General features: G+C 44.6%; 1 protein-coding gene across 1 annotated transcript in view; it reads right to left on the bottom strand.

The window, feature by feature from the left end:
* The window catches only part of FAM107A (family with sequence similarity 107 member A), a 133,649-nt gene extending 113,614 nt beyond the window's left edge, over positions 1 to 20,035 (bottom strand). Inside the window, exon 1 of the mRNA XM_020969057.2 lies at positions 19,330 to 20,035. Coding sequence (XP_020824716.1) covers positions 19,330 to 19,353 — 24 coding nt within the window. The 5' untranslated portion in view covers positions 19,354 to 20,035. The remainder of the gene's footprint in view (positions 1 to 19,329) is intronic.
* Positions 20,036 to 20,859: the final 824 nt, after the last annotated feature.

Below are 20,859 nucleotides of genomic sequence, written 5' to 3' on the forward strand. Positions count from 1 at the left end.
TTAGGAGAGGCAATGGGACATAGTGGGTAGAGAGAGCACTGGCTTTGGAACCAGAAGACCTGGGTGTGAGTCCCACTTCTGATGCATACTCGCCGTGTGACTCTGGACAAGTCATTTAACTTGTCTGGGTTCGAGGCAACTGGAAGACCGTAAGTTGCAGAAGAGATGCCAGCCTGCATTAATAGAGGGAGTTTCTTCCTCTGGGGGTTCCCAATGAAATCACAGGTCCATTGACTGTCCTGGCCAGAGTTGTGATTTTTATGTTAAATTGATGGAAGCTCAGTGTCCTGCACCATAGAGAGGTGATCCCACTATCTGCTTTCTTGGTCAGGCTGCATTTGAATCGCTGTGTTGGGTTCTGGGTGCTATATTCTTAGGAAAGGCATCGGCAAACTAGAACACTCCAGAGGGACAGTGACCAGGTCATGGAGAACCCTCAAAACCATGTCAAAAGAGAGAAGGAATTGGAAGTATTTAGCCTGGAGAAGAGAGAAGTGGGACAAAACTATTATTTTCATATCTAACGAGATGTCATATGAAAGAATAATTTCATTTCAAATAATTATAGAATGTATAGAATGCTTGAGAGTCCATATACCCAGACACACATAGAAACCATATAAATATAAGCACAAAATACTCTTGATGGGAATATAGACCTAAACATTTGGAGAAATATGATTTGCCTATGAATAGGTCAAGAAACTATCATAAAAGTGACAATACTACTTAAATTAACCTAGTTATTCAGTGCCATACCAATCAAACAACCAAAGCATTACTTTATAGAGCCAGAAAAATTAATGACAAAATTTATCTGGAGGAATGAAGGGTCAATAATCTCAAGAGAAATAACAGAAAAACTGGAAAGGAAGGAGACTTCATAGTGCAAGACCTCAGGCTATAATGCAAAGCAGTAATTATAAAAATTATATTTAAAAAATAGAGAGGCCAGGGGAACAGATGAGCTATATAGCATATAGAAGTAAATGAAACTTGTAGCCTAGTGTTCAATAACCCTGAAACTTAGCTCCTGGAGTAACTACTTATTTGATTCAGGAAAAATTGCTGGGAAAAATGGAAAGCTGTCTGGCAGAATTTAGGTTTAGACCAACACCTCACACAGTACATCCATTTGGATCCTTAGATAAGCTCCAAAAGGATAAATGACTTAGATATAAGGCCACATCATAAAGAAATTAAAGAAGGAAGAAATTATCATTCAGATCTATGGAAAAGGAAAGACAATAAAGACAGAGAAGATCATAGAAAATTGAGTGGACAGTTTTTATTACACAAAGTTGAAAAGGTTTTGCACAAACAAAACCAATGCAGCTATGACTAGAAAGGAAGCCATTAACTGGGGAAAAAATGTGTTTGGAGTGACTTTCTCTGATAAATGTCTCATTTCCAAGATATATAAGAAGCTGATTCAAAGACATAAGGAGAAGAAATGTTCTTCAGTTGATAAGTGGATAAAGGATATGAACAGGAAGTTTCAAGCTATCAATATCTATGTGAAAAATTATCCAAATCTCTGGTAATTAGGGACATACAAATTAATGTAACTCTGAGCTTCCACTTTGTATCCATCAGATTGGCAAAGCTGACAAAAGGGGAAAATGAAAAATGCTGGAGGGGCTGTGGAACACAGGTGCTGTACACTGATGAGCCCTTGATGGAGCTATGAATCGGTCCAGCCATTCTCAAAAGTAATTTAAAACCACGCCCCCAAAGCCACTAACTTGTGAGTGCCTCTTGACCTAGCAGCACCACAACAAGGTCTACTCTCCAAAGCCATAAAAGAAAGAGGAAAGGGACCCAAATACAAAAATATTTAGAGCAACTCTTTTTGTTGTGTAAGAGGGTATCTATCAAATAGAAAGCAGTTGAAAAAAAATTATGATATATGGAGGCAATGGGATAATATTTTGCCATAAGAAATGACAAAAGGGATAATAGGTTCATATAGACTTATATGAACTGATGCAGAGTGAAGTGAATAGAACCAGGAGAACAATTTATACAATAAGAACAACACTGGGAAGACAAACAGCTTTGAAAACCATAAGAACTCTGACTAACATGTTGACTAACCATGATCACACAGAAATGAAGAACATTACCTACCTCCTGACATAGAGGTGATGGACTCAAGATGTGGGATATGTTTTTTGGACAAGGCCAATATGGGAATGTTTTTGTCTGACCATCTGCATTCATTATAAAGGTTTATTTTTATTTTTATTTCTCACTGGGGACTGGAGGGAGAGAGAAAAAATACTTGTTAATGGAACTATTCTACTGGAAAATCTTTAGTGGCTCTCCATTGCCTATTGGATAAAATATGACCTTGGCATTCAAGGCCTTCCATCATCTGACTCCAGTCTATCTTTCCAGCCTTCTCATGTACAACTCCCCTTCAATTCAACGTAAAACATTTATTAAGCATCTACTGTAGGTGAGGAACTGTGTAAGGGGCTAGTGACATTAATTTAAAATGAAAAAGTCATTGCCTTTAGGAGCTAACATTGAATTTGAGAGATACAACATTTATCCATATAAATGTGGTGAGGCAGTGTGGAAAGCTGGTCTCATAGACAGGAAGCCCTGGGTTCAAGTCCCTCTTTGGACACATATTGACTATCTGACCCTGGACAAATACATTCTCCAGGTCATTTTCTAAGAACAGAAGGTGCTGACCTGCATGAGTAGAGGGACTTTCTTCACTTGGGACTTCCTTATACCAATGAAATCACAGATCTACCTCCTATGGTCTATCCTGAACAATTCAAGATAATTTGAGGAGGGAAATAGAATTTATGATTGAGGGGGATCTGGAAACTTTATGGAAAGTACAGGACAACTTCTGAGTCTCGAAGGATGTGAAGGACTCTAAGAGGTCATAGTACAAAGGCCTGGAGGTAAAAGTTGAAATGTGGAGTTCAGGGAGTAGCAACAAGTCTGGTTGGGTAGCATATGAAAAGCAACCGTATTAAATAAGTATGAGAATGCAGTATAGAGGCAGACTGTGATGGGATTTAGACACCAAGCTGAACTTATATTTTATCCTAAAGACAATCTGGAGCCATGGAAGGTTCTTGAGCAGTAAAATGGTGGCCAAATTTGGGCTTCATCAAGGTCATTTTGACAGTGGAATAGATGATGGATTGTGGAGCAGAGAGACTTTAATTAGGGAGATCCATTAGGAGGATATTATAATGGTCCAGGCAAGAGAGTGGTAAAGGGGTCATTTAAAAGAGTGAGAAAGGATCTGATGTGAGAGAGAGTCACATAGTCCAAGCTCCCACCAAACTGGAGTTATCTCCTTACTTCATCCTTGTTCTGCTCTTTCCCATCTCCATGTCTTTGCCCATTCTGTTCCTCAGAAACTTCACCTAACTGTTGAAATCCTTTCCAGCTTTCCATGCCCACCATGAAGGGGCCACTTCTTCCCGGAAGTCTTCTCTCACATCTCAAGTCTTCCCTTTTCTTCCTCCCTCCATAGAAAGTGATCACACCTTCCTCAAACATTAATAGCATTTTGTCTGGGCCCATCTTCTATGCTTCCGGTAGACTCTTTTATCCCTTTTCTTCACCATTATGCATAAATGCCTTTTCCTTCTCCCTCATTAGACTATATATTTTTCGAGAGTGAAATGTGGATCACATATATTTCTGCCACCTGAGCACATAGCATAGTGCCTTGAACTCAAAAGGTGCTTGTAGAATGATTGATGAATGAATGAATGAATGAATGAAAGGAGAGGGCTCAATTCCAGGGGGTGTGGCCAGGGAAGGAGGAGATGACATTTGGGTTGAGAATATTCGTGGGAGGGTAAGACGATCTATTTGGCAAGAACACATCATTTTGTGGGTTGCATCTTCCTCATGAAAGTTTTCAATTCAAAAGACAATGCCCAGTCTTAATGAAATACACTTCTATTCTCATAATAGGGAGATGGGGGACTATGAGTATGGAGTGCTGCATCTACATGTTGCTTTGTTGGCTGGTTTTGCTTGGCTAGCATACTTACACAGATAAAGTTAAGAACCTCTCCTCTAGAAATATTACTTGTCCGTACCAATGTGGATCCCAGTAGAACCAGCATCTTCTCTAAGGAGACAGAGAGGAATGGTGTCTGGCTAGGGGTGGCTGACCTACTTTAGCCCTAAAGGAATTTCACACTTAATGGGTAGGTAGAAGGGTATCTGTCCATGACTGGCTGGCAGGGTGGCTGAGTGAGAGCAGGGCAATCTTTCCAATTCATTTCCATATGCACCATTTAACTTGGGGCTTGCTGAAATGGAAAATGTGCCGAACTAGGCAGGATTAGAATTTTCAAACTAAGCTCATTCATCATCAGAAAAGATAATTGTTTTGGGATCAAGGATGGCCCAGCCAGCTGTACAGAGCTTAGGGTTTTAAAGAAATTACTACGAGTTTCAAGTAATTTATCAAATTTAGTGATTTCTCCGATAAAATGGCCTGGTTTTTTTTTCTGGCTTCTTTATCAGCAATCTGTTTTTTCATGGAATTAAATAAGAAGAATGAGCATTTTGATGGCAAAATAAAAGAATCCATGCAGTTTGGTAAAGTGGGTAGAGTGCTGGATTTGGAGTCAGTAAGACCAGACCTCTGCTGTGTGATCAAGGGTTAAGTTACTTAACCTCTATGTGCCTCAGTTTCCTACTATGTAAAATGATATTGGTTTAGATGGCTGCTAAGTCCCTTCCAGGTTCAATCTGTGACACTGCCTTGTCTACAAAATAATAGATTGTGATTTACATTGGTGGAGGGACTATGTTGTCAAAATTACAGATCCTCTTCCCATTCATATATTAAAATGATCAGAAAATAGGATTTATAGGCAGAGTTAAAAAGAAGGGATTTTGAGTCTGAACAAACCACATGTGCTAGTGGAAAGAGGACTAGGTGTGGATTCAAAGGACGTGGGTTTGAATACCACCTCTGCCATTTGCTGCCCGTTAGAGCGAGTCATCTCACTTCTCTAGGCCCTTGTTTGCCTGTCTGTAAGATACGGGACCTGGACTAGGTGATTCTAGAGGCCTCCTCCATCAGTAAATATGTCTTAGTAGAGCCTGACTAACAACTCAAGTGCTTGAAGGGGTTCATTTCCTTCCTTCCTTCTTTCCTTCCTTTCTTCTTCTCCTTCTTCTTCCTTCCTTCCTTCTTTCCTTCCTTCCTTCTTTCCTTCCTTCCTTCCTTCCTTCCTTCCTTCCTTCCTTCCTTCCTTCCTTCCTTCCTTCTTTCCTTCCTTCCTTCTTTCCTTCCTTCCTTCTTTCCTTCCTTCCTTCCTTCCTTCCTTCCTTCCTTCCTTCCTTCCTTCCTTCCTTCCTTCCTTCCTTCCTTCTTTCCTTCCTTCTTTCCTTCCTTTCTTCCTTCCTTCTTTCCTTCCTTCCATCCTTCCCTTCTCCCTTTCTCCCTCTCTTCCTTCCTTTCTTCTTCCCTCCCTCCCTCCTTTCTTCCTTCCTTCTTTCTTGCCTCCCTTCCTCCTCATCTTCTCTCTTTATTCTCCTCTTCTTTTTCTTTCTTTCTTCCCTTCCTTCCTTCCTTGTTTGTTTCCTTCTCTCTTTTCTTCTACTCTTTGTTTTAAGCCATGACATCTTTAGGAGTTCTGTAGGCTAACATTTGTCCGAGCTATCTAAAATATGGTTCTGAATGAAGGCAGGAGGATGGACTTTAAGCCTACAAGGATTATTCTGAATCCGTGTGTGGTGCCCTTTGGAATTTCCCTCACTTGGATGGCAGCCATGTTCCCAGGACAGACATCAGAAACTTGTAATCTTGTTCTCCATTTGAGAGAGACATCAAAAATTCAGCAAACACTTGCTTAGGGACTCTCTGAAGCTGAAGCTGGCAATTTATGGCATCTTCAATGCTGTGGACCTGCTTGAAAACTTCTGTTAGTGTTCAAGATCTGTGGGAAGCAGCAAATCCCCTTCAGCTGAAGGATGCTCTTTGATCCCACTGAAGTCTGGTTCTACAGATTAAACAGATTTGCTTAGTGATAAAAGGCCTGTACAATCCTGACATCTGAGAGTCGGACGGGACCTCAAGGCGAACTTGTTCAACACGTACCTGAGCAGCCATCATTACATGGTGTCGCCAACAGTTATCGTTGCTGGCTTTCATGTAGATCTTTGGGGTTTTTAAAGCACTTGTATATTATTTCAATTGATCCTCAAGACAACCCTGTGAACTACAGGCTCTTAGTACCTCCATTTTACAAATGAGGAAACTGAGGCTGAGATAAGTTAAGTGACTTGCACCAGATTACACATCCAGCAAATGTTGGAGGTGAGATCTGAACTCATGTCTTCCTTCTCAGAGTCTGGTATTCTTTCCACTTTGCCACCTAGCCACCTCAACAAGAAAGCAGAGACAAGAAAGCTTGACAACCTGAAGGAAATGGGGAACCATGGCCTCACATGGCAGACTATTCCACTTGAGGGCCATAATTATTAGGAACTTTTTACTGATTGCATCTTTATCATTTCCATGCCCTTGCTCCCAGCTCTGATGGAGCTTCCATTTGACAACCTTCAAATACTGGAAAGCAACTCTCATGTCTCCCCTCCTACTTTCAGGCTTCTCCTCTCCAGGCTAAACACCCCTAGTTCCTTTAACTGAACCTTGTATGGCCTGATCTCCAGTTCCTTCACCATCTTCTTTGCCTTCCTCTAAATGGTGCATAGAAGTAGCCTTCTTGCCCTTTTCATGTCTCTTAGAAGGGGGACCAGCCTGTGCTTTGAGCCTAGGTAACATGACTTGACCATGGAAGAAAGAGAAATACTGCATACGCTCTGCTGATTCCTTCAAAATCTCTCTTGTTCTCCATACTTTCAGATTCAGATTTTTTTAAAATACAAGACTAAAACCCTGCTTTATTAAAGATGGACGTTCCCATATTCTCAAGCAGTAATCAACTCTTAGAATCCGTTCTTTCTTACACAAGACATTCCCTCTCCCATCTACAATTGTGGCCCCTGCCTAGAATTCACTCCCTTCTCATCTCTATTTCTTAGGGTTCCTAAATCCCTTCAAAGCTCAGGACAGATGCTGCCTGCTGTATACGTTAGCCTTTCCTGACTTTAACATGACTCTGTCTTTCTTTCCTATGTATCTGTGTGTGCTTAGAGGGGCAAGTGCTGTTTCCCCTCACAAGACGGAAGCTCCTTTAGGGCAGTGACTTACAGTTTTGGTTTTATTTCATCAGCACTTAGGATAGTGTCTGACACATAGTAGGTGTTTACGAAATGCTTGTTGATGGACGGATTGGTTCTAGACTTTCCAAAATTAGACAGTAATTGATCTGTAAATGTTATAAAACTGCTCCCTTGCTGCTCTGCTCATCCCACATCCCTTTCTCTATCCCCACTAGGTCTTCCCAATGGTGAACATTAGAAGCCTATTACCATGGCTCGCTCTTCTGACATTCCCATGGGTGAGTGAGGCTGGCCAGGGAGGGGTATGGTCACTTGGTTAGAGGTCCCCACCCATCATCCTTGCTCAGCCTGCAGGTGGGCAATTGGAGCAGGGCTTCATTCTTTATTTTTATTGGTTGGAGATCTTTCTTTCTTTATATATACTCAGACTTGCTTTCCTATGAATGGAAGAAATCCTAGACTCTAGACTCTGCCCTTTTCCTGGGTTAGGGACCCTGCTCCCTTCACACAACATTTGCCTTAAGGCTTACAAACCACTTCCCATGCTTGTAAATGGAGATATTCATGGCCAGCACTAGCGGAGTACAATGTAAATACCAACGAAGAATTGCATCCCCAGTAGAATGGAAATCCCTCTAGAGCGGACCACGTTTTGCTTTTCTGTGTGTCTACTTAGCGCCTAGCACAGTGACTGAGACTTCTATTTTTGCGCTGGTATAGGGGATGTCAGCCACTGATGTGACTACTAGTCTTAAGGGAGTTCCCTGGAGACACAGGGCCACACAGCCGGGACACAGAGGGTGCTTAATCAATGCTGGCTTATTGATCGTCCTGTATCAAAAGTGAAGGGACTGTTTATGGGCAGCCTGTGTGCCATGTTCCAACAGGATTCAGACAAATTTAAGAAGCCCAGAGGGAGGATTTGTAGGAGGACATGGGCCAAGAGTTGCATGGGATGAGCAGACATCGATGAGTTGTGATTTCTATTGTCAGAGAGAATTCCCACAACTATATAAAATACTTTACAACTGCCCTTCGAAGTCGGACATTGCTATCCTCATTTTACAGGTGAGGAGTGAGGCTCAGAAAGGTTAATTAACTTGCCTGTGGTCATTCAGAGGCAGGCCTCAAACAGAGGTCAAATCCAGGGCTTTTTTTTCACATCAGTAGACATCTCATGGATGGCCTCTCACGTATGGCACCTGTGAGAGAGGGCATTGGAATTTGTGGGCACAGTTTTTGGCCTCTAGTAGACAGAACTGACCATCCCTGGCTGGCAGTCCATCTTGGCACTTGTGAAAATAGAGGTCATTGGGTTAGTGTCCATCCACACCTGGAACTAGGCTTTGTACAGTCTGGGAACTTTTCAGGAGCAAAAACTCAAGGCCCCAAATAACAACTTGTGCATCATTTTATGTGTTTCACTGTCAGTGAGTCTCTGACTAGTGACCTCAATAAGATTCCATCTGCTTCTGGCAGTTGTCTCTCTCCTAGTTCCAGGTGATCTCCAACACATCTAAGCTGGCATCAGTGTGTAGGACAAAGGGCTTACCTGGATCAGCTAAAGCCAACACCAATAGAGTGGGAAGGTGCTAATGGGGTCTTTGAAGGCTGCTCCCTCTTCTGAGTAACCTCCAAAGGGCACCAAGGCATCCAGTCTGTCCTCAGATCCTGCTTCTGAATTTCCCTTCTGCTCTCCCATCTTACAGACCTCTCCAGGAAGCTGCATAGGGGTGAGACCATTGAGGGGCAGGGGGATGGATACCTCACTTTTCACAAATCACCAATAATAAATAACCTCAGTGTGTCTGAACCATGATTGTTCTCAGGATGTGGCCAGGTGCTGAGTGCTTCTCTCATAGCCTGGACTCCCGCCATGCTGAGATACTGCAGGTTATATTTAACAGACATTTGACAGTGAACAGCTTTAGGAATATGGGCTGCAACCTATCTCTCAGCTTCCCTCTCTCTCATCTGTTCTTCCGATGTCTTCCAAACCCAATGACATCATACAGATAGACAGTAACACTAAGCATTTCAAGGCATCATTGTTCATCTGTCCTCCTTACTGGGACCCCTGCATGCTGCGTCACCCCCTCTACCCCATCCTTTGAGCAGCTTCTGAAATAGCAAAAAACGCAAGCATGAGCAAGTCTCTCCTCTGCTTCAAATGCTTCAAGGGCTTCCTCAAGCCCACAGAATAAAATGCAGCAAGATTAGCATTCTGGGAACTGCTGCAAAGTGAAGGAAACAGGGCCAGTGCAAATGGAAAGAGCATCACTGAAAATCTGAACTGAATGCTATAGAATTATGAACATAATAGTAGTTAACACTTACATAGTATTTTAAGGTTTATATAAAGTGATTCATATACTTTATCTCATTTTGTCCTCACAGAATTAGGTGCTATTATAATCCCAATTTTACAGATGAGTAAACTGAGGCAGAGAGAGGCTTAGTGACTTGTCCAGGGTCACACAGCTAGAAAGTGCCTGGAGCAGGATTTGAACTCAGTGCTTTCTGGCATCATTCTCTTCACTGCACTGCCTAGCTGCCTCAAGTTTGCTTCTTGAAGAAGAGAGATGAGAATGTACCCCCTTTTCTTCCTGGTAGAGGTAGAGGACTAGGGAGGCTGAACACAGCATGTGCTGTCTAACTCCACTTCTCTACTGGCTAGATTTGCTGAACTTCCAAGAAAATCTTTTCTACCCTTCATTATGTAAGAGATAGCTGCCCAGGTAGGAGAAAGGGCAGAATGGATTGGGAAATGGAGGCGATGTGAAAACAAAAGACATTAGAGTCTCATTCACAGGGCATTGGAGGCCTTACCCAGTCTTGCTCCAATGTAGAATGTTTGTGAATCAATGGATGGATGGACTCTATCCACTGGAGAATGGCAGGACAAACTGTGATACATGAATGCGACAATATTATACAAGAAGAAATGACCAGCATGAGAAATTCAGAGAAACTTGAGAAGACCTCTATGGACTGACGCAGAATGGAGTTAGCAGAACCAGGAGACGATATACACAAGGACCATGATAACATAAATGAAAAGAATACAAGAAATGAACTAACTTCTGAAGATCACCTTGGTATGTTGAGAAGAAGATTGACTCTGGAGCCAGAGGCCCTGAATTCAAAACCCATCTCCAAAATTCACCACCTGAGTGACTTTGAGCAAGCCACTTAACCTCGAAGGGCCTCAGTTTCCTCATCTGTGGAATGGAAGGGTTGGACCAGACTCCTTCTAGCTCTAGGTTATGAACCTATACATTGCATTGACCAGCTTTGGTTCTGGAGGTCGGGTCAGGAATGAGGGGCGGGAGACACTGGAGGCAGAAGGTTGTGCAAGCTGTCAAATGAGGTCATGCTTTTTGCTTGTTTGCTTTTCTTTGTTATGAGGAAGGGTTCAATTCCAAGGCAATAGAGGTGAGGCGGCATGACTGTGTCTGGAAATGATGATGTCGTAAAAACCAATGATATCAATAGAACTTATTACGGAAAAATAAATGGAGGGATCCATTAGCGTCATTAAGATTAAATCAATGTTATGCCTGGATGGAGCCGGGCCAGTCCCTAGACGTCACAAAGAAATCAGTTTATGTTGCTGATTCTGGAAAGCACGTACATCCAAAGGAGAAATTATATTAAATTTAAGGACACGCGTTCTTTTCCCCCCTTTAAACTGGGCAAGATAATGTTCTTCCAAGATGGATAAATCCTTAGGAAGCTTGGAAGCAGAAGGCCTGGCTTCCTTCCTTCCTGTTGTTCCGATGTTTAAGTCGTGTTTGACTCTCCATGACCCTATCTGGTGTTTTCTTGGCAGAGATACTGGAGTGGTTTACTCCTCTGTAAAATGAGCTACTCCAGCTCATTTTACAGAGGAGGAAACTGAGGCAAACAGAGTTAAGTGGCTTGCTCAGGATTTACACAGCTAGAAAGTGTCTGGGGTCAGATTTGAACTCAGGAAGATGAGTCCTCCTGACTTGGGCCCCAGCTTAGCTGCTGGCTTCAGTCCTTGCTCTAATTAGCTGAGTGACACCAGGTGACTCCCATAACCTCTGAGTGTGGGTCTTCATTTAGGATCTGAGCCAGAAGGACCCTCTAAGAGCATCTCATTCAACCTTTTCATTTTTACCAAGAAGGAAAGTGGAGCCCAGAGTTTCAGTGATATGCGTGAGGTCCCCCAGGTATTGAGTAGCAGACTTGGAATTTTGAATGCAAGCCCTCTAAAGCCAAATCTGGTTTTCCCAAGTCTGGTCATGTCACTCCCCTGCTCAAGAAGCTACAGTGCCTCTAGGATCATCTATAAAGTTCTGTCTTTGGCATTTAAAGCCTCCCCAGTCTGGCCCCAGCCCACCTTTCACGTACTGTACAGGGTACATCCTAAGAGTCTTAGTGCTTAGGTAAAGTAAAGCTTAAAACTTCCCTAAGACTTTTGGGATACTGTGCTATCCCAGCCAAACTGACCTTCTCTCTTCCTTACTTGTTCAGCCATTTCCTACCTCCAGGCTGTCCCCTATGCCTGGGATATGCCTCCTCTTCCCTACCCACCTCGGACAATCTCCAGCTTCCTTCAAAATTCAGCTGAAGCCCGGTGCTCCCCATCTTTATATCTGCCCCATGGCCCTGAACTGTCAGTGTGTGCACCCCACCTCCAAATCCCCTGCATGTGCTTCACGTCCTTTTGGAGCTGTCCATGTTGCATCCCCCACATTGAATGTGAATTCCCTGAGGGCAGGTGTTTCCTTTTTGTCGAGGTACCAGTGCCCACCTTGGCGCATCACCCCCAGCAGGCGTTTGCTAAAACGCTTGCTGATCCTTTGCTCTATCCCACCCCAGCTTCTACTTTCTTCTGTATAACACACAGACCCACGAGGGGATTTCATCCGTGTGGGGAAGGAACTCTGTGTGTGGGAGTTCCCAGTCTACATCCGTTATTTAGTAGACGTGTCCGAAGGAGTTGTCTGGGATTTAAAGAGGCTGATTAACTTGCCCAGGATCATTCAGCCAGTGTGTGTCAGAGATATTTGAATCCAAGTCTTCCTGGCCCCATGTCCTTTATCCACTGCTGCCATTAAATAACACTACATCTAAGTTGGAGTAATGCTAACATGGGAAATTGGTAACATTGGTAAAATTGTGAAATTAGCTAACATCTCCTTAGTACTTTAAGGTTCACAAAGGCTCTCATTTGCTCCTCACAACACCCCTGTGAGGTTACTGAGGATGAGAGAGAGGGAATGACTTGCCCAGGTTCACAGAGCTAGTAAGTGTCTGGATTCTTGCCTCTAGGTCCAGCATTCTGTCCATTACACCCATGTACCTCCCAGGGACATGCTTTGGAAAGAATAAACCAGGAAATCAGAGGTAAGCATTCTCATGACTGTTGGGCAGTTTCAAAATTAGGGTGGTTCCTTCTCCCTTTCTAAGTTACAAAGCTTCTTAAAAGCCGCCCTTTAGAAAATGGTGGAGGGTGTCCCTGCCTACAGTTTGTAGAATCCCGAGCTCTGCACATAGCCTGGCATTCCATCAATGGGCAGCCAAGCCATCCATTGTTCCCAGCTCTGCTTCTGGGCTGTAGTGTGTCTTGTGAGCCCAGGGATTTGTGAAGGACAAGTGGTCCTGAATTGTTAATGGATCAGAGAGGACAAAGGCATGTGGAAAGTCTGGCTGGGGGAGGGTGGCCTTGGCTGGCCATATTTCCCAGCAAAAAGCTTGTTACCAGTAACTTGTTCTGGGTCCCCCAATCATCTGCTCCATCCCAGCCTAGCCTCCACTTCCCCAGCTCCTCACCCTTTCCCCTCCTCTCTCTTTCCCCCTGTTTGTTCTCTCTCATTTGGTCTGCTCGCTTGTTTTTTCCAGGCTAAGAATGGGTCACACATTAGGCGAGATGGGAAACAGCTGGAGAGACACCTGTCTTGGAGACAGGGACATACAAGGGGAATGAGGGAGAAGAGGTACACTCAGCTTAGGGGGGAGAAAAGGTCCCTGGGGCTTCTATCTCAGCCACAGCAACAGCTCATTTCTATCAGCTCTTTAGAGTTTAGGATTATAGATGAAGCTAGCGTTAGAAGGGACCGATGATCAATTCAACCTACTGAGTTTACAGATGAGGAAACTGAGGACCAAAGAAGGAAGTGACTTCCCCAAGGCTGGAATGTGCCCCTCTCTGTGATTGCAGATTCAGAGCCCTTCCCACCTGCCCCTCAGAGCACCCCTTTGCACTTCCCTTCCCTTTACAAAGTCTTTTTGTGAGGAGGTGAATATTGGAAGTGTTACTCTTGCCTCCGTTGTAGACAAGGAAGCTAGTGCTCCCTCCACATGTTGCCTTTCCAAGGTGGAAATTTTGTTTTCTTGTCTGCCCCTCCTGCACCCAGAAAGCCTACCACTCTTCAGGGAAGGCTTGGCTTGTTAGCCATCTCCCACTTCTGATTGGGTGACCCATAGGTCCTATTTAGAGAAATAGCATGGAACATGGAGACTATACTTTGGAGTCAGAAGGTCTTTGCTCTGTTCTATAGTAGCTGGTAAATCATTTAACCTCTTACTTTCCTTATCTGTAAAATGGGCATGATAATATTTCCCTAACTACCTTCATGGAGTTGTTTTATTTTCTTCTAACACATGTACTTAGCTAAGGTCAGCAAAGTACTTTATACGCATTATCTCATTTGATCCCCAGAACAACTCTTCTCCATTTTACAGATGAGAAAATTAAGACTGAGAGAGATTAACAACTTACCCAGAGCCTCATTCCTAGTAAATGAGAGCAATGTTGTCCTGTTGGAGATAGGGCAATGGACTTGGATTACAAGCCTTGGAGGAACCTGAGTTCCAATCTTGCCTCTGATACTTGGGAGCCATGTGACCTTGGTCAAGTCATTTAACCTCTTCATGCCTCAGTTTCCTCAAATATAAAATGAAAGGGCTGGTCTAGTTGGCCTCTAAGGTCCCTTCTCACTCTAGATCTATGATTATAGCATCTGAGTATCTCAGGCAGGAATCAAACCCCAGTCTTTCTGACTATAGGTACAATGCTCTATCTATCTATCTATCTATCTATCTATCTATCTATCATCAGCTACCTTGATTAATTATCATACACTGTAAAGCATCATGATTCTTTGTAAATGTCAGTGCTTTCCATATTTAGTTTTACCATCTTCTTCAGCTCCCCAGTTGCACAGTGCTAAGCTTCCTTCCAGCTGTTATAATGGCCTCCTAAAAAATTCTTTCATTACTCCAGTCTGCTCAGCCCCGATCCTTTCTTCTCTAAGATCCTCTGGCAGACCACCAAGGGAAGCTCCCAGAAGCTGAGGGATTTCCTCCAGAGGGTCCAAGAGTCATCTCAAAGAGAGGATGGAAGCAAACAGTCCCTTGGGACACTTCCATGGGAATTCAACAGGAGGGGAAGGAAAGACTATTGGCTTCTTGGCTCAGAAAGAAAAGAAATGAATCACATCCTTTGGGGGAAATCAAAGCTTTCTCTTCTTGCTACTGTGACTTTATTTCCAACTCGCTCGGCCTATTAGCGACATTCATTCTTCCCCCAATCTAGCATAGTCACTCAAGAGCCAACAACATCCCCACATCCCTACCGCCTTCAGAATCAATGTCTCAATATCCCCACCTCCCTTGGAGCCAACATTCCAACATCCTGACCTCCCTTGGAGCCAAGATCTTCACTCTTTAGCTAATTCTGATTGGGTCAAAGGAACCCTTGGAGTGAGAATCTAATCCCACCAACTGGGGCAATTTAGGAAGCAGGATGGTAGAGAAAAGAACTTTGAGGCTGGCAGAGAAGAGCCCTGGGCTCCCAGTCTGGCTCCGACATTCAGCCTTAGGCCATTGTGGTCTTAGGAAGTCACCTTTCTGAGCCTCAGGTCTCTTTAAGACTTTCTCATTTGCTGAGTGGGAAGAATTCCCCCAGCCAGGAAATTTGCTCCAAAGGTTGCTTTGAGGAGCCAGCCAGATGCAGCGAGATGAAAATACTTTTGAAAGTTCCCAGCTCTCTTCAAAGGGAAGATGTGATTTATTGTAAGCAGCCCTGGATCTGGCAAGATTCCAAAGCGTGGCCCAGGATGAGCTGCTCCAATTTTGAGGTTGGGTTCTGAGGGCTTCCCTCCTGTCTCCTTTGCTCTCCCATGAGACCCTCCAAGATGTCGCTGCAGCCTTCCTCCCTAGCTTCATCTTACATCACTCACTTCCATACAGTTCTCCTCCCTACACTGGATTACAAGCAGCTCCCTGAACTTGGCACCTATTTCTGGGCTTCCTATGGGCTCTCCCTTGGGCCTGGTATGCACTTCTTCCTCAGTCTTCTTATCTTCCTTTAAGGCTCAGATCAGATGCATTCAATGGGAAGCTTTTCCAGTTACTCCTGATTTCTCTCTCCTCAAATGGCCTGGCATTCACTTCACAATTCACCATGGTGGGCTCCTTGAGGGCAGAAAGCCCTTCTTAATCCCCCCATCTGCTAGTGGACATCCTCCCCGAACTACCTTGTGTTCAATGTATATATTATTGACTGACTGATTGTTGTCCTTTATTCTCGAGGAGGACCAAAATGGTACCACTGTGTTAGAGTCACGTTACAGTGTGTCTGTGGCCAATCAGATGGAAGTGAGCTCAGAATGCTCTAGTACAGGTCGGGCACAAATATACTATAATAAGTACATATTGTCTTGCCCATCAGAATGTAAGCTGCTCGAGGGCAGCGACTGGCTCACTTTTGTCTTGGTTTCCCATTTCCACTTAATCAGTATTTGTTGAATTTAATTGTGTTGAAATGCCTGCATCTGAAAGGCAGGGGTGGGATGGGGATGGTCTGGTGGCTTCTCATGGTTCCTACGTGGACAGGAATAATATACAGGGTTGCAGATGGTGCTGGTGGTAAACAAGGAGACTTGGGATGGGTTGGGGGGGGAGGGCGGGGAAGATCACAGGGTCTTAGATTTAGAGTTGGAAGGGACCTTGGAGATTACCTAGTTGATTTCAATTTTTACAGATAAGGAAACTGAGGCATAGAGGTGACTTGACCAGGGTTGCACAGTCATTGTCCAAGGCAGGAATTGAGGGGAGACTAATTAGGTATCTCATTCATTCACTTGAAGCTGTCTTGAGAATCTGGCCAGGGTCTACTAGGTGTTCTCATATATTCTTGACAAGCCTGAATCCTTCAGAGAGACAGAGCCCAGAGATTTTGACTTGAAGGCTAAAAGTGTTCTCTGTGTGGGAGGGGGAAGTTTCTCCTGCCCATGGGAGGCCTTTTTACCTTTGAGCTGAAAAGGAAGCTGGGGGATGGGATGGCATGCCAGCCAGGGTCCTAGGAATTCCATTCTCTGGGGCAGCCTGGCTGGCTCCTTGTTCCATTCTCAGCATGAAACAGAAGGGACAGTGCCAGCAGCCCCAGGAGCCAGTAAGCTGGGGATCAGGGTTTAAGGAAGGAGCTGGACTGAGGATTTCAGAAGTAATCCCAAGCATCTGCATTGTCCCTGCCCCCTTCCCCTTAGCCCAAGAACTGGCTCTCTGCTTGGATCCTTCAGTCTCCAGGACCTCAAGGGACAACCAACAACTGAGTCCTTAAAGTTAACTCTGCCCTTGACCCGAGGTCAAGGTGAAAGTCTGCCCCTTCTGAGTAAGCCCTTGGAGATTGTGGGCTAGAGTAACAGAAGGCAGGAGCTGGAGGATACCATCTGGTTCATCTGCTTCACTTTACAGAAGAGGAAAGTTTGTACCTGAGAAGGGTAAGTGACAGCAAATAGTGTTAAAACCTGGATTAAGGAATCCGGACGGAGAGAGTTCTGGACTTGGGTGCCTCAGACATTACTGGTTTGGTGACCCTGGGCAAGTTTCTTCATCTGTAAAATGAGGATAATAATAGCACCTACTTCATAGGGTTGTCATGAGGATCTAATGAGAGCCTATGTAAAGAGCTTTGTAAACCTTGAAGATTGTGTATTTGTTAGCTATCACCATCACTGTCATCATCATCATCATCATCATCAATAATAATGATAAATTCAATTTTAAAAACTTCCCATCCAATGTTCTTTCCATTGTGAGTGCCTTCCCTCTGAGATTATCCCCATTTACCATAGATATATATGTAATATATGTGTCTGTATCTATCCTTCCATCTCTCTCTCCCTCTCTCTCTCTCTCTCTCTCTCTCTCTCTCTCTCTCTCTCTCTCTCTCTCTCTCTCTCTCTCTCTCTCTCTCTCTCTCTCTTCCTCCATTCATCTATCCATCTATCTAGGTGGCACAATAGATAAGAGTGTTAGGCATGATGTCAGGAAGACCTGAGCTCAAATCCAGCCTCAGACACCTACCAGCTGTGTGATCCCAGGTAAGTCACTTAACTTCTATTTGCCTCAATTTCCTTACATGTAAAATGGTATTAACAGCACAACCTACCTTTCAGGGCTGTTGTGAGGATCAAATGAAATAATATTTGTAAAGTACTTAGCACAGTGCCTGGCACATAGTAGGTGCTAAATAAATGCTTATTCTTTCATCTATCTATCCAACTCATGTGCTTATATGTATAGAATTGTTTTCATTTTGTCTATCTCATTAGAAGGTGAGCTCCTTGAAGACAGGCATAATATTTTGGCCCTTTTTTGTATCCTCAGTGCTTAGCATGGTGCCTGGCACATAGTAAGCTCTTAATAAGTGCTTGTTGACCGACTCACATTTATAGAGAGTTTTAAGGTTTGTAAAGCACTCTAAACGCATTACCTCATTTGATCCTCACAACACCCCTAGAATGTTGGCAATATTCTTATCCTTATTTCACAGATAAGGAAACTGAGGCATACAGAAGGAGAGAGGGAGAGGAAGGAATAAGCATTTATATGTTACCTACTAAATACCAGGCTCTATGCTAAGTGCTTTTCACAAATATTATCTTATTTGGTCCTCACAACAACCCTGAGAGTTAGGTGCTGTTAATATTCCCATTTTACAGTTGAGGAAACTGAGACAAACAGCAATTAAGTGAGTTGCCCAGAGTCACACAGCTAGTAAGTGTCTGAGGCCAGATTTGAACTCAGGTCTTCTTGGCTCCCAGACCCAGCTGTCTACCCACTGTGTCACCTTCCTTTGCCTCTCAAGTCCCCGGCTAATTCGTGGCGTGGTATTTCTGACAACATCAAACCCATAATGGCTTCTTCACTGACTCCAGACAACCTGGAGAAAGCTAGAGTCCGTCCAGGCGGAGAAAATCATTGACCCCGGACAGCCTCCTGACACACTGACCGTGACTCCATATTATCAATTGCCTCTCACCTGCCCCTAGGTGGGGGCTGACTGAAATGCGCCTGAGAAGATAGTGAGCATTTGTCTAGTGCTACAAGGTTCATGAAGCACGCTCTGTAGGTTATCTCCTTTGATCTTTACAACAGTCCTCTGATGTAGGGGCAGTTATCACTCCCATTTTACAGAGGGGGAGACCCGAGGCAGAAAGAGGCCAAGTGACTTGTCCTGAAGAATACAAAGAGTATCTGAGCCAGCATTAGAACTCAGGTCTTCTTGACTACAAGTCCAGCACTCTTGATCTACTATACCACCCAGCTGAGAGGAAAAAAAAAAGGTCTGTGTCTCTACCATGACAATGACATCAGCTAACATTTATATAGGACTTGAAGGTTTGCAAAAGTGCCTTATAGAGGTTATCTCATTATTATTATTATCCTCCTGTTAGGATCCACATTTTACAGAAGTGAAAACTGAGCCTCAGTTTAAATGACAACCTGGTAGATGTCTGAGGAGGGATTTGAACCGAGGTCTCCCTGACTCTGCATCCTCAGAACTAATGTCTCTCCTGCTGGCTAGACCATAAGGTCTTTTCCGACATGTCCCTGACTCCCTCTGCCCCTATCAAAAACTGCCGGATTTGGAGGGAACAGTCATCCCAAGACCAAGGAATCCTTTGCATCCAACAAAATGTAGGCATTCCTAGGATTCAGAGATCCTCTGGTTGCAGCCTTCACTTTACAAAGGAGAAAGCTGGTAAAGAGCTGAGAAGTGATTTGCCCAGAGTCACAGATTCTAGCTCATTGATGGTGTCAGTTACCCACTGTCGGCTTGTAGGGGAGCAGGGAGATAAGAGGGAGCAGGCTGCCTACCTTTTTCCCATGAGTCGCTCCCATGGCATGGGGGCTGGCCCACACAGGCACTGGTGTACCCCCCAGGCTTCTCCTTCTGGTCCTGTGGGAGCAAGGGGTCTCGGGACAGGTCCTCTTGCTTGGGGCAGCTTGGGTCCACTGGAGCCTGGGGGAGGTGGAGGCTGCATCCACGGCCAGGAAAACCCGGTCTAGAGACAGGCTGGCTGCTAGCCTTGAGTGCCCGGAACCAGGCTCTTACAGGAGATGAGCAGGAACTTTTCCTTTGATTGAGATGACTACCGAACACAAACTCATCTTCCTCTCCCTGGCGCCTCCTCCTCGTGGGGCTCAGCCTCGGCTCAGCGAAGAGGCAGCTTTCAGAGATGCTCTAACCTTTAAGCCCATCTCCTGGTCTGCAAAGGGACTTATGATAATTGCCCTTGACAAAGCGGGATGCCAGAGGCGGCCAAGCCAGCCTGAGAAGAAATCCCACAAGTGGCCTCGGACCTGGAGCCAATTTCTGGCCTCTGGAATGTCTTGGCTCAGGCCCAATACAGCATTCCTGGCGGGGAGGTTGGAAGGTGGGGAGGGACTGTTAGCCTTAGGTTCTTGAGCTCCTTCCTCTGGTCCTAGGAAAGTCCAAGAATGAGCACCTGAGGGAAACAACTCAGCTTCAGCCAGCAGGCTCAGGCCCTTGGCCGGTGACCTCAGAGGCTGGCCAGCCGACAGACTTATGGGCAGCCTTGTCACTGCCCAACAGACATCATCCTGAACAATGAGGTTACATAACATGCTGGTTCCGGGGGGGGGGGCTCCCACAGGGAACCAGCTCGCTTGGGAGGAGAGGAGGAGGAGCAGGGACTGTTTAAGGCAGCCTGGGCAGCATCGGCTGCTCAGGAATGCCAGACCCAGTCAAGAAGGCCTCATTAATAATGGATCCTTTAAGACTGTCCAGGGCCTGGAGTTCTCAGAATGTAGAAACCTAATGCATCTCTAATAATTAATTCAAAGGGCAATGGGGGTGGGGAACTGGAGACCAGAAAGGACAAGATTCATTCTTTATAAATCCCTTCTGTTCAGTCCTGCCAAGTCCTCAGTCCTCTGCCCGGCCTTCTTCCACCCGCCCACCCTCATCACACCCTCCCTGACTGCTGCAGCCGCAGGAAATCTGCTTGCCATTTTCTGAATGGAACTCATTTGCTGCTGGGGCTGTTTTTGCACTGACCTTGGGGTGCTCTGAACCTTCTCTGTCACTTATCAGGTATTCATTCAGTCAACAAACAGATAGACCAGGCACTTTGAGGGATTGAAAGAAAGCTGAAAAACGGCATTGGCTCTCAAGGAACTCACAGTGTAATGCAATAATAATCTCACAGAAGGACATAATCTTACAATTGAAAGGAATCTCAGAGGTGAAGTGTCATCCCATTTGCTGGGCTTGAACCTCGTTCAAGCTTGGAGCTAGAAAGGATCTGATGTTCCTGGAGACTGAGGCTGAGAGATAGCTCAAGGAATAAATAGTTTGAAGTGAAAATAACCAGATTTAGGTGT

This window comes from Phascolarctos cinereus, unplaced genomic scaffold, assembly GCF_003287225.1.
Source record: "Phascolarctos cinereus isolate Bilbo 61053 unplaced genomic scaffold, phaCin_HiC Scaffold_4;HRSCAF=312, whole genome shotgun sequence".
NCBI classification, from domain to species: domain Eukaryota; kingdom Metazoa; phylum Chordata; class Mammalia; order Diprotodontia; family Phascolarctidae; genus Phascolarctos; species Phascolarctos cinereus.